General features: G+C 45.9%; 1 protein-coding gene across 6 annotated transcripts in view; it reads right to left on the reverse strand.

Moving 5' to 3' along the window:
• Positions 1–13,034, reverse strand: part of ANXA2 (annexin A2) — a 45,332-nt gene that overhangs the window by 30,220 nt on the left and 2,078 nt on the right. For 2 of the 6 annotated variants that reach the window (XM_036303400.1, XM_036303431.1), the window contains exons 2-3: positions 10,852–10,904; positions 1,222–1,280 (exon numbers count right to left, since the gene is read on the reverse strand). In XM_036303400.1, coding sequence (XP_036159293.1) covers positions 1,222–1,269 — 48 coding nt within the window. In that variant the 5' untranslated portion in view covers positions 1,270–1,280; positions 10,852–10,904. Of the gene's footprint in view, positions 1–1,221; positions 1,281–9,644; positions 9,694–10,851; positions 10,905–11,591; positions 11,652–13,034 lie in introns of those variants that run through there. The other 4 variants (XM_036303421.1, XM_036303390.1, XM_036303410.1 and 1 more) reach the window with 3 other exon arrangements.

A 13,034-nucleotide genomic window follows, 5' to 3' on the forward strand; every position in this document is an offset into this window, starting at 1 on the left:
GTTGCAAAAGGGAAGGTTAGAAGTCCATATAGGCTCTCCACACCGTAACACCTGTGCTTGCATGGACACCGTCCACCTGAACATTTTGATGTCAAGCACCACAGACAATACAGGGTTCTGTACCCACATGCTCCAAGCTGCGGTCGACCCAGGGCGAGTGCTTCTTGGTACTTTAATTTAATTGAGAGCATATCGTGAAAATTCTCCCAAGACATGCCTACAACCGGTGTCACTCACCGCTGGGTTTTTGTAAAAGCCATTTCAGTCAAGATGACCTAAAAAATGTATGATGGCCCTAGCCGGTTTGGCTCAGTGGATAGAGCGTCGGCCTGTGGACTGAAGGGTCCCAGGATCGATTCCAGTCAAGGGCATGTACCTTGGTTGCAGGCACATACCCAGTAGGGAGTGTGCAGGAGGCAGTTGATCGATGTTTTTCTCTTATCTATGTTTCTAACTCTCTATCCCTCTCCCTTCCTCTCTGTAAAAAAAAATCAATAAAATATATTTTTTTAAAAAACGATGTATGTTCTAGATATGTTACATTTTCATAATTTATATTCTACTTGATCCTAAAAGTGTTTGCAATAATATAATCTCACATGTAGTGTAACAAATTTTAATATAAAACAGAGAAGCAAATGCACCAGAATTACAGGTTCACATATTTCCTGGGAAAGACAATTAAAAATAATTCTGAGCTCCGTGATAGCCAAAGCAAAAAAGGAAACATGATGAATCACAGTAGGTTCATTATTTATTTTTTTTTTTTTTAAAAGAACAAACATCCTAGCTTTTTAGGAGAAAAGCTTTCCCAGGTATTAAAATAATTTTTTTTAAAGGTGTAAGTTCTTGTGTGGAATTACTTTCTGGACACTTACAAGTCCCGAACCCTCAGGGTCTTTTTTGTTGTTGTTAATCCTCACCCGAGGATATTTTTTCCAGTGATTTTTAGAAAGAGGAAAAGGGATGGGGGCGGGGGGGAGGAGAAAGAGAGAGAGAGAGAGAGAGAGAGAGAGGCATTGACATGAGAGAGACACATCGATTGATTGCTTCCCTCACTGGGGAAGCAACCAATGGATTGGGAGAGAACAGAGAACCAGGAGGGGGAGTGATTGTCTAAATTTTGTCCCATTTTCTTAGATGCACAAGAAAAGGGAATAGTATTATCCAGAGAGATGTACAATTTGCAAAAATGACACCAAGTGAAAATGATATACTTACCTCACCCTCCAAGCTGAGCTTGCACAGAATTTCGTGAACAGTAGACATTTTGAAAGAAGCTGGAAAAAAAAATACAACGAGAAGTCTTTAGGAGAGAGACTTTCCTTTCCCCGAAGCACAGCGATTCATTACACTAATCTCCACTTCTCAGACCATTTCATCTGAGGATATTAGAGTAATTTTTACCAATATATGCAATTTCCATCTCATGATTGGGAAAATTAAAGCTTGGCGAAGGTTTGCTGAGGTTTGGGATGGGCTGCTGAGTTGGCCAGTCCCCCCCTTGCCCTGTGTGAACAGACCCTGGGAAGACGGATTTGTGAACACGAAACCAAAATGCCCCCCTAGGCTAATGCAACTTGTTCCAACAGGATAACACCGAGTCTTCCACTTCTCGCACAAAGTGATAAGCTTGTCAAACCAGCCACAACTTCTGTTATTTCTCACCAGTAATTTGACCTATTGAAAGGGACCTGAAAACTACGAGTGTGGACTGAAATCAGTAGCATTTCTAGGCTGACTCCTTCCTAAATAGAAGCCTTTACTACGATCCCTAATGACTTTCTTAGCTCACCGATGCTTAGGAGATAGCAAACTGTTAATGAGAAAGACAGTGGGTAGATTTTCTGGCATTATCTCATTCCATAAAAGACTGATCCTTGCATTTAACATTCAAAATGGCTGAAATGAAGTCATCTTCCAGTTAATACATTTAATGGGGCTATGCCACTATCGTCTGATGGACTGCTTTCCAGCTTTGCAATCACACAATTCTCGGAATCAATACGCCAACCCCTGCCAATAAAAAGTGCTTGGCAGGCATTAAATTTATCTCAACTGAGCCAAGGCAGCAGCATCCCCCAAATAAAGGAAATAGAGCAGAGCTGCATCCGAAATAGTGGGAATGACATTTGGATTGCAGCATCTCCTGCTTTGGTTTTTTTTTTTTCCTTCTTAATATTCTTTGACCAAGGAAATTGTGTCCATGCAAATTCAGCTTTCTATTCTCTTCCAACAGTTTGCTTAGTCTAAATATTTTCATAAAACTGGCTTGAGGGAGTACTGACATAGACACTTGCTAACTTATCAGAAGGCTTTGAACTAAGCCAATTCCAGGCTCCCTGTGGGGTGGAGACAAGGGAATGTAAGAGGAGGGGATTCTCCATTATTTGCAGTTATGGGTATATTTCTGCAAGGTTTTCTTTTTAAAAAAATATTTTTTAATTGATTCCAGAGAGGACAGAAGAGGGAGAAAGAGATAAAAACACCAATGATGAGAGGGAATCATTGATAAGCTACTTCCTACAGGCCCCACACTGGGGATCAAGCCCGAAACCCAGGCATATGCCCTGACCTGGAATCAAACCGTGACCTTCTGGTTCATAGGTGGACGCTCAACCACTGAGCCACACCGGCTGGGCTTCTGCAAGGTTTTCATCCCAATCTCGCTCCTAGACCACTCCTCTCTCTTCTGAATCTCACAGACAATTTTTAAGCACAGCAAAAAAAGAAAAGCACAGCTATTCTAATCCCTCCCACTCCCATAACTCTCAGACACCCACCCCCCAAATATCCCAGAGCTGGGGTATAATCCTGATTTGCAAAAAGTCTTCCTCTATAAATAAACTGTGGCACATGCAGACAATGAGTAATATTCAGGGCTGAAAAAAAATTAGCTATCAAGCTAGGAACAGGCATGGAGGAACCTTAAATGCACATTACTAAGCAAGAGAAACCAATCTGAAAAGGCTACATACGATATGATTCCAACTCTATGACATTTTGGAAAAAGCAACAGTATGGAGACAATAAAAGGATCAGCAGCAGTCAGGGATTAGAGGGGAAGGAAGGAGGGATGTATAGGCAGAGCAAAGAGGATTTTAGGGCCATACAACTATTGTGTGTGTCACGAGAATAGTGGGTACACATCATCATACTTCTGTCCACACCCATCGAATGTGTAGCACCAAGAATGAGCCCTCAGGTGAACTCTGGACTGTGACCGGTAGTGATGTGTCAGTGCAGGCTCATCAGCGGTAGCCAATGTACCCCTCAGGCGGGGCTGTTGGTAGTGGGGAGGTTGCGCATGTGTGAGGCTGGGAATATATGGGAGCTCTGACTTTCCACTCAGTTTTTCTGGGAACCTTACACTGCCCTGAAAAAGAAAGTCTCTGTTTTCTTCTTCTTCTCAAAAGGTCTTGCTCTGTAGGTGGACTTTCCAATCAGTAGCCACCAGCCACCTGTGGCTGCCAAGCACTTGGCAAGTGTCCAGTGCAAAGGGAGAGGTGCTGTGTCGAGGGCACACCAGCTTCGGGAGACGCGGTTCGAGAAAAAGAATGTAACAATCTCTCAATAATTTACGTTGATTAGATATTATAGTTATGAAGTGGTGGGTATACTGGGTTAAATAAAAAAAACGATTTAAATTCCATTTTACCTATTTCTTTTTTTAAATATATTTTTATGGATTTTAGAGAGGAAAAGAGAGGGAGAGAGCTAGAAACATCAAAGGCAGGAATCATTGATCAGCTGCCTCCTGCATGTCCCCTACTGGGGATTGAGCCCACAACCCGAGCGTGTGCCCTGGCCGGGAATGGAACAGTGACCTCCTCGTTCATAGGTCAACACTCAACCGCTGAGCGACAATTAGGCCATTTTACCTATTTCGTTTACTTTTTCTTTACCGTGTCTACCGGGAAATTTACACTAGCATATGCCCACATTCTATTCCTACTGGATATCACTGGTCTAGAGCAGTGGTCGGCAAACTGCGGCTCTCGAGCCACATGCGGCTCTTTGGTCCCTTGAGTGTGGCTCTTCCACAAAATACCACGTGCGGGCGCGCACATACAGTGTGACTGAAACACGTATAGTGCGATTGAAACTTCGTGGCCCGTGTGCAGAAGTCGGTATTTTGTGGAAGAGCCACACTCAAGGGGCCAAGGAGCCGCATGTGGCTCACGAGCTGCAGTTTGCCGAGCCGCAGTTTGCCGACCACTGGTCTAGAGGGTCCTGCAGTGCCCAAAAGCTTTGGAGTGGCTGGGTCAGTTAAAGACTAAGTTTGAGATTCCTCGTAAGACAAACGAGTTTGAGTCTGCTCCAGAAATCTCCAATTCCAACTTGGGCCAAGAAATGTTCCACAGGGTCTCATCAGTATCCTTCCGCCTGAGAATCACCAAAGCAGAGAGAAACCCCCAGGACACTGCAGCTCGTGGCCGGCCTTGGCTATCCTCCCTGGGGCTCCCCCAGAAGCGGACTAGGTCTACAGCGACGGGTCAGCTCCTGCCACCTGCCTTGCAGAAGTCCAGTCCCCACTGTATACACCTAAGAAATAAAAATGCCAAACACACAGGGAACCATTAAGTCAGAAATGCAAACAGAGCTGCTTCTGCTTACAGGGAAGTGGGGACTAAATCCCATTTATTCATTAAACCAGGCACCTCCCGTTGGCTCTACTGTTTAAGAAATCTCCACCACAGAGGCACAGTGTATTTTTACGGAGCCCTGGCTTTGCAGGCAGCTGCTTAGCCATGTTCTGCATGGGCCCCCCTCAGGACTGTACAAATCAAAGACAGGCTGGTATACACTCTCCACTCAGGTCCACTCTCCTCCCACAGCCACGACACACTGAGGAGAGACAGGAAACAGGGATGTTTAAAAGCCCCAGAAACTTCCTCCCTGTTTTACTGTGCACAAGCTGTGCTGCCCTTCCATCCCATCCCTACGTGCCACTACCCATTTAAGTCCTCTAGTTGATCGTGTTCAAAACCCATCCTTCAGTGGCAGCCTCTCACTCCGGCTCAGTGTAGCCCTCAAAGATTCATATGGGTCCCTTTTGCGGCCACTGTAGCAGTGCCAGCAGGAAGATTACATCTTCTCTTTCCAAAGAGCTGAGAAGTACAGTGTTCCATGCATGCCCATCCGAAAGGATGATGACGTTCAGGTTGTCCGAGGACATGACAAAGGGCAGCAAATTGGCAAAGTAGCGCAGGTTTACGGGAAGAAATACATCACTCACACTGAATGAGTGCAGTGGGAGGAAGCTAAGGGTGCAACTGCGCATGTGGGTGTTCGCCCCAGCGAGGTAGTCATCACCAGACTGAAGCTGGACAAAGACCACAAAAAGGTCTTTGGATATAAAACCAAATCTCACCAAGTAGGAAAGAAAAGGGCAAATACAAGGGGAAAAAAATTGAGAAGATGCAGGAATAAAGTAATAGTATATACAACTTTCATTAAAAACCTAAAATGAAAAAAAAAAAAAAAGATTGGCACGGGAACCCAGCCTCAGCGCCCTCTGTCCACTCCCCAGCAAAAGTGGACTTGCTTCTCAGCAGACACACTGTGCTCCTTTAATCCACGGCGCCTCGATGCCTGTTCCCCCCATCGCCTTACCCTCAGCTGCTCTAGTTTGAGAGCCTGCCCATTCCTCAGGCCGCCACTGCTCTGGCCTCCGCTCTGCTCTAACAGGGCAGCTGCAGCCCCCATTCCACAGTGCTCTCTCCCTCCTTTCAGTGCCAGGAGCGCTTACTGATGCCGCTAGGGTCATCCACTGACCACAAGTGTCCTGAGTTCCTGCCATGTACCAAGTATTCAAATGGCAAATGCTGAAGTCCAATTCAGTGCAGCAGGCAATATGCTTTACCTCATCTCCCCCAGAGTCTCAGTTTCCCCACACATTAGGTGCTAAATACACGTTTTGAAACAGTGAGCTGCTATTTTGCATAATTAATCATTTGCATGTATATTATTTATAACCATTCTGCAGAAAAAGCAAATATGTCAATAACCACAAATTAATGTCCATGAAACTGGCTATTACATGCATGTCTTTTGTATCTATGTAACTATTTCCTATTTCCTGCAAGCTTCATGGCAAACTTTATCTTCACCGTAGAAATAAACTATGGCCCCTGTTTCTTTATTGCATCCAATTCCCCTGGCAAAGCCAAGTCATTCCGTGGATGATTGATTGGTCGCTAGAAGAAAGAGTTAGCTTTCCCACTCGTGTTTGTTAAAACATTAGCTTAATATAGTACAGGTGATTAATGAGACCGTATCAGTGTGCTGCTACTCTTGAAAGCGGAAAAAGACAGTCTTGGCAGTGTTACTGTAGGTTACATACAAACACTGGTAACATTCAAATAATCTATGAACAGAGTCCTAACGAGTACACACTCGCCCGCACGGCATTAAGGCTGAGAGACACACAACCAACGATGAAATGCAGACCCCACCCTGAAAGGCCGTCTGCTCTCTTCCCTCCTCGCCCCAGTGAGACACCTGAGAGATTAGATTAGCCAGGTCACCTGGCTGATGAGCAGGGCGACAGGGCCGATCCCAGGCTCTCTCACTGTTAGGTCTTTGCCCTTTCAACTTCACCACAGCTGTTCTTCGTCCTAAGGCAGTGATGGCGAACCTTTTGAGCTCGGCGTGTCAGCATTTTGAAAAACCCTAACTCAACTCTGGTGCCGTGTCACATATAAAAATTTTTTGATATCTGCAACCATAGTAAAACAAAGACTTATATTTTTGATATTTATTTTATATATTTAAATGCCATTTAACAAAGAAAAATCAACCAAAAAAATGAGTTTGCGTGTCACCTCTGACGCACATGTCACAGGTTCGCCATCACTGTTCTAAGGGATGAAGACACCAAGAGGATGATAAAAGCAATAGGAGTGAGGTCACCCGAGAGCCTAAAGCAGTGGTTCTCAACCTTCTGGCCCTTTAAATACAGTTCCTCATGTTGTGACCCAACCATAAAATTATTTTCGTTGCTACTTCATAACTGTAATGTTGCTACTGTCATGAATCGTAAATATCTGATATGCAGGATGGTCTTAGGCGACCCCTGTGAAAGGGTTGTTCGACCGCCAAAGGGGTCGCGACCCACAGGTTGAGAACCTCTGGCCTAAAGGGTGAGGTCGTGAAAGATTCGAGATGGAAAAACGTGGGGAGAGCCTGGCAGATGGACGGGAATGTCCCTGGGTGTCAGAAGAACAAGAAGACAGGCTAAAACCAGCCATGGGTCCTCGTGGGGCCCTAAATACACATTTCTGAATGGTACACATGGAAGCCTGGGGATACTGGAGGGCCAGAAAGCCAACGTGATTCGTTCCCAATACGCATAGTCTCTGTTCACAGCACTTGCTCTGGAGGCTGAATTTTCTTACTGAAAACAATAGCTCTGCTTAGTGCACCAGTTGTTCTAAATGAGAATAAAATCAAGTCTATGCGCCAGGAGGCGATCCCATTCCCACCAACTCCTAGCACAGTAAAATTCACCAGCGCACTGACAGCAGAGCCCCGCCTGTCTGCACCACGCTCCACAGGCAGCCTGCAGCTCTCCTCCCGGCACTCCGCCGCACCCGCATCCCCAACTGGTTTCGACTTGCAAAAAAGAAAAAAAAATCAGCAAATCCAATCTGTTGGTGAGAATCTCTACATACCAGTACCTTCCATTCCCAGAGAAGGGCTGGGCTACCAGACAAGATCATTAGCACCTTTATCAGGGAAAGTTTTTCCTTTAAGAAAACAGACATACTGAAAAGCCACACCTGCTTCAAACTGGTTTGAAATAATTCGCCACTGGGGTAAGAACAGACTCACTCAACTCCACCCTAACGCAGGGAACAGAGCGGACTCCTCTACCTTGAAAATATTAATAAAGGAGACTGTTAACTGCCTGAGGAAAGTAGCTCTTACTGGAGTGAAAAGCTAGACATTAATGAAACACTGTCGAAAACCAAATGATTTCCAGTTAGCATGAGGTCTAGCTTAAAGATAATTAAAAGGGTCTGTCCTTTTTTAAAACCCGACAGATTGTTTTGTACATTATTGTTTCACTTCAAACAGTTAGAACAAAAAAACAGTTACAATGAAACGGCTTTACCTTCTCCCCACAAAAGAAAAGCAACAGTTTGCAAACAAGTGGAAACAAACAAAAAAGAGTAAACCTAAAAGTAACCACTTGAGATAGTAAAAACAAGTTATACGGAAATGAATTAAGAGTCAGCTCCAGAAGACCAAATATGAATTCCCACAAACAAACAAACAAATAAAAACATGTTGCAACAGGGCTAGTCTGCAGAGTGAACCTGACAACCATCCAACAGTTTCGCTGACACACCCACTTTATAGTTTCACAGTGGAGTGTTGATGCGTAACCACAAAACACAACCCTAGCAACCATGCTGAATCAATCAGGGCCTGGATGACACAAAAGAGGATTTCTAAACCAAAAAAATGTACGGGGGTGGGTGTGGGGGTGGGGAGTGTGTGTGTGTGTTGGGGGGGGGGGGGGGGAGGTTTGGGCTTCCCCACCAAAGCCCTTACTGTGCAAAATGCTGGGTCTAAAGGACCAGCCACAATTTCAAAGGAAGCTGGGGGGGGGGGGGGAGAACCCATTCGTGGGGGTGGGCAGGGAGTGCCCGCTGTACTCCACTCCCCACCCCACCCCCAAGCATTTTTATTTAACAGAAACTTCCTGAAAGCACACACTTTTCTCCTTGGTTTTATGGTCTTGATTAAGCCTGAGTCACAGGGCCAAGTCATTCTCCAGAAATCCTGGAATTCGGCCCTCCAGCCTTGATAGTACTGGGCGGGAAGGACAGGGCACCACTTGTGCCTGCTCGTCCCTTTCGTTGCTGGATCTGAGTCAATATTTGTTTGCTACCTACAGGCAGGTTGCAGCCTCCTGCTCTCAGAGCCTCTCCTGCTCAGCCTCCTGATAAGGGATGGAGTGGGTGGAGAGAGACCAGCAGGAAGAATGAGGTCAGTTGGCAGGAAGCACTCTCAGAGCTCAGAAATCAAGGCCTTCACAACGACAGCTCCATTTCAGTGTTTTATGGCCTGCATGTTGTATTTCCAATGGGGCCTGCTGCCAACAGAAAGAAAGTCTAAACTCAGCCTTCAAGATCTTCCGCACTCTGGACTTTCCGACTGATTCATAAATATCTCTTACACCCAAGCATACACGAGAGTGCATGCACACACACACACACATACGCAGACATGCACACACACCAGCATTGAAATCGAATGCCAATGGTATCGTTCTCCAAACACACTTAGCGCTGTCCTGCTAACTCTAGGCCAGTGGTTCTCAACTTTGGTTGCACATTAGAATCAGCTGGGAATCTTTTTAAAATCCTGATTTCTGGGCCTCATCCTCCGGAAATTCTGTTTCTTTGTTATGGGGTGAGGCCACAACATTAGTAACAAAGAAACAGAACTTCCGGAGGATGAGACCCAGAAGTCAGGATTTTAAAAAGATTCCCAGGTGATTCTAATGTACAGCCAAGATTGAGAACCACTGCTCTAGGCCCAGGTCCTCCAAGTTCCCTCCACTGTGCTCTCTCAATCATGATCCGCTAACATCCTCATAAGACCTCAGGACACAAAAAAAATACTGTTACCTTTTCTCCTGCACCTCTTCCTGCTCTGGGCTGTGGCTCTCCAGTGTGTCTGAAATTTCAGAGCCAAGTGTCTATAGGCGAGCTTCCATTCCATCCGCCCACAGGGTTTCTGTCTTACTCATGCATTTCCTCATGGGTCTGAGCACAGTGCCTAGCCCAGCACACACTAGGCGTTCAGCCACATTTTGGGAGGATTTACACACACCGGGTCTTTCCTTATTCTGTCTTTTTTTTTCTTCCCTCTTCTTTTCCAATGTACCCACCTTCCTCAATTTTCTTTGCCTCCCACAGACTATCTCCAATGGGTTTCCAGTTCCACTCATTCAGAGCTGGAGGCTTCAATTCCCAGCTTCCATGCAAATCTTTGCCAAAGCCTGGCAATTTCTTTCTCCTCATAAAATGCAGCCCATTCCCAGCCCAGCTCGGCACCCCACCTCTCCTAGCTCTGTCCACTGGTCCACGTGGACATGGAACCCACATCTCCTATGGCAGGAAAGGAAAGGAAGGAGGTGGAAAGGAGACAGGATCTGGAGAGGCCTCGGGCCTCTGATTTCCCGTGCATTGTGAGGGTGTAGACTGGGTGTGGCAAGGGGACAAAGGGCAGGGATCCCAGTCACCACCACTCCTGGAAGTCAGGACTTCCCACAGCAGCCTGGGATTCGGCTCTGTGGATGCTTATTGACCTCTGACAAGATGGAGCTCAGGTGGTTGAAAAGCTTCGGGTTGTACCCTGAAAAGGAGACCCGGAGGTAATCTTTGAAGCCTGGGTATCTGCTGTCTCCTCCTGCTGACCTGCTCCCCAACAAAGGAGATGGGGACTGCCTCTGGCAATAGGAGAAGGACAAATATACCAGACAGAGAATGGGCGGAAATAATTTTTTTTTAAGGACTGGAATTTCCTCTGAGTTAGCCTAAAACTAGAATAGGGTGTGGCACCAGGGAAAATGAGGGTGGATTCCCATATTTTTTAAAAAAGCATTCTATTTCAATCAGAACATTCCCATTCTATCAGATTCTCACAATCAAATCCAAGAGACAGGTTAAACCACAATAACTTTCAGAACAGTTTCCCTGAGGTTAAATGTGATGCTCAGATCTGTGGAGCAGCTGGAATAAAGGGGCAAGGAGCCCCAGTCAACTTGGAAACTAACTGATTTGGGGATACGGAACATTCAAAATCCAATTGCTGCCTGTACAATGCACTTACTTTGTCTATTTTTCTGTCTGTTTGGTTCACTGCTGTGTCTCCAATGCCTATAACTGTGAACAGAACAGAGCAGTGGTTAGTAAGTATTGTGGAACCAATGATGTTGAAAGCAGCCCCCCAGAGCCCGGGACTCCTTTGTGACACACCCACGCTCAATTAATGAAAAATGCCTCAGTAGGCCCAGAGCCTGCACAAGCCAAGAGGGAGAACAAAGGCCCAGGACAGGGTGTTAGTGCCCGAGCCTACTGCCAGTGGTGCAGGAAGAGCCTACAAACCTCAAAATCAATAGCAAGTACAGAAAGATGTCTATCTTGCCAGCAAAACTACTTAAATTAGAAATTAGTCAGGAAACTAATGGCCAGGACTACTGGCCTAAAGACAATCAATAAAGTAGTTTAATAGCTCAGACACAGGATCTTAAAGATTGAGACGCCAACCCAAGACCAAGCTTCTGATCAAAGCCAGTGAGTCAGCAATATTTCCTGGGCATGTACCCCAGGCAGGCCACTTGGCACTGCAGGAAATTACAAAATCCAAGCGGTCTCTAAATCATAACCCCCCAACTGAAAAAATGCATATTGATGGGCACACCCTTCCACTGCAGATGCGGTGGATCCTTCTGGAGAAACCCTTGAAGCTTTTAGAGAACAAAGGGACTTAGGAGAGGGGAGGAAATTGCTAAGCGGGAATGTCTTCGCACCACTGGCCACAGGGGGACACCTCTCCGAACTTGGCCTCACCTAAAATCCTTCTTCACAATGCCTGAATGTTATGCGGCTCCTTGATTCCATAGCCTCCACTTCTATGAATTACAGGTGTGTTTGGGCAACGAGGTTTTCCTGTGGGTTTGTAGTGGGTTTTTTTTTCATAACACAACTCCCCTGGGGTGTTGAAGATTAGGACCACCAACCACACCCAATACTGAATATTAATGAATATAAATGAATATTGATTCTATTTGCTAATCTCTAGCTGGGTGTTAAGGCCAATGGAATGGGAAGGAGGGGGGGATGCAGAAGTGGATAGGCCTGGATGACTTTGATCAGATGTCAATCAAGAAAGAGGGTCTCGAAGGAGGCGGGAGGAAGGCAGAGAAAAGTGGAGAGGGGGGGGGCAAAGACATATTTTTCAAATTAAGATAATCTGTGTCAACCTTAAAACTAATAAAAGTTCCAGAAAAAATATTTCCGTGGTTTATTCTTCCTACCCATATATCCTCCCTCACCTTTCCACCTTTCCGCTGCCCCTCCACCGCCCCCCCCCCCCACCGTACCCACAGCAGGCATGTACTATCAGTGCACTTAAGCAGGTGTTTCTGAGCTAGCCTGGGAACCAAGGTGCCTCCTCTAACATTGTGTTGTGTAAGTGGGAAGGTGCATCCAGTGTTTCAAACCTCCAAGTTGCAGGCAGGCACAGTAGCACACACTTCTGAACAGCATCTGTCTGAACACAGGGGCCCGATTCCTGGACTCCAGAACTTAAAGTGCTTGGTAAGGACCCAACGTGCACCCTTAAGGCCACTGCTCTTTTACACACCAATTCGGAATACCCATAGCTTCAAAATGACAAATCCTAACACAAAAATGGCGCTCTGGAATTGTATGGCACAATGTTTTCGGTATGCTTTACATATTTATTTTTGAATGAACTTTTTTTTTTTGGAATGTTCAGTAACCTCATGTGAGTGGAAGTAAAAATGGATATCCTTAAACCACATTCATAGATAAGAAAATTGATGTTCCTCTCCCAGGTTCTCAAAGCCAGGTGGTGGAATCCAGCCCCCCACACCAGGCGGGACCCACCCCACAGGGCTGCAGGAGAGGCCCAGGGGCCGCACCCTTTTCTGTACTCAGTCCCTGACTCACTGTGGCATCATGGTGACACCCCTCCCCACAGAACCCCGGGACACTTCCTCCCTGACTCAAAAGTGGTCAGCCAAGTGGGAAACTCTCCAGATCTACGGAAATCAGAAGCTGCCTCTCTTACAGGATAATCTAGACAAAGGAGAATGAGCTGAGGTTTTGTTTTTTTCATTTTGCTTTGTTTTATTGGGGAGAGGGGTTTGCTGCTAGAAATTCCCACCCCTCATCCTGCCCCCACGGCTTCCCTCCCGCTGGTCCGTTCTAGTTCCACAAATGCGCGTTTGTTTTAAGTAAAGTAACTTGGAACAGAGGGGGACTACT

The sequence above is a fragment of the Myotis myotis genome, unplaced genomic scaffold (genome assembly GCF_014108235.1).
Source record: "Myotis myotis isolate mMyoMyo1 unplaced genomic scaffold, mMyoMyo1.p scaffold_m19_p_1, whole genome shotgun sequence".
Lineage (NCBI taxonomy): Eukaryota > Metazoa > Chordata > Mammalia > Chiroptera > Vespertilionidae > Myotis > Myotis myotis.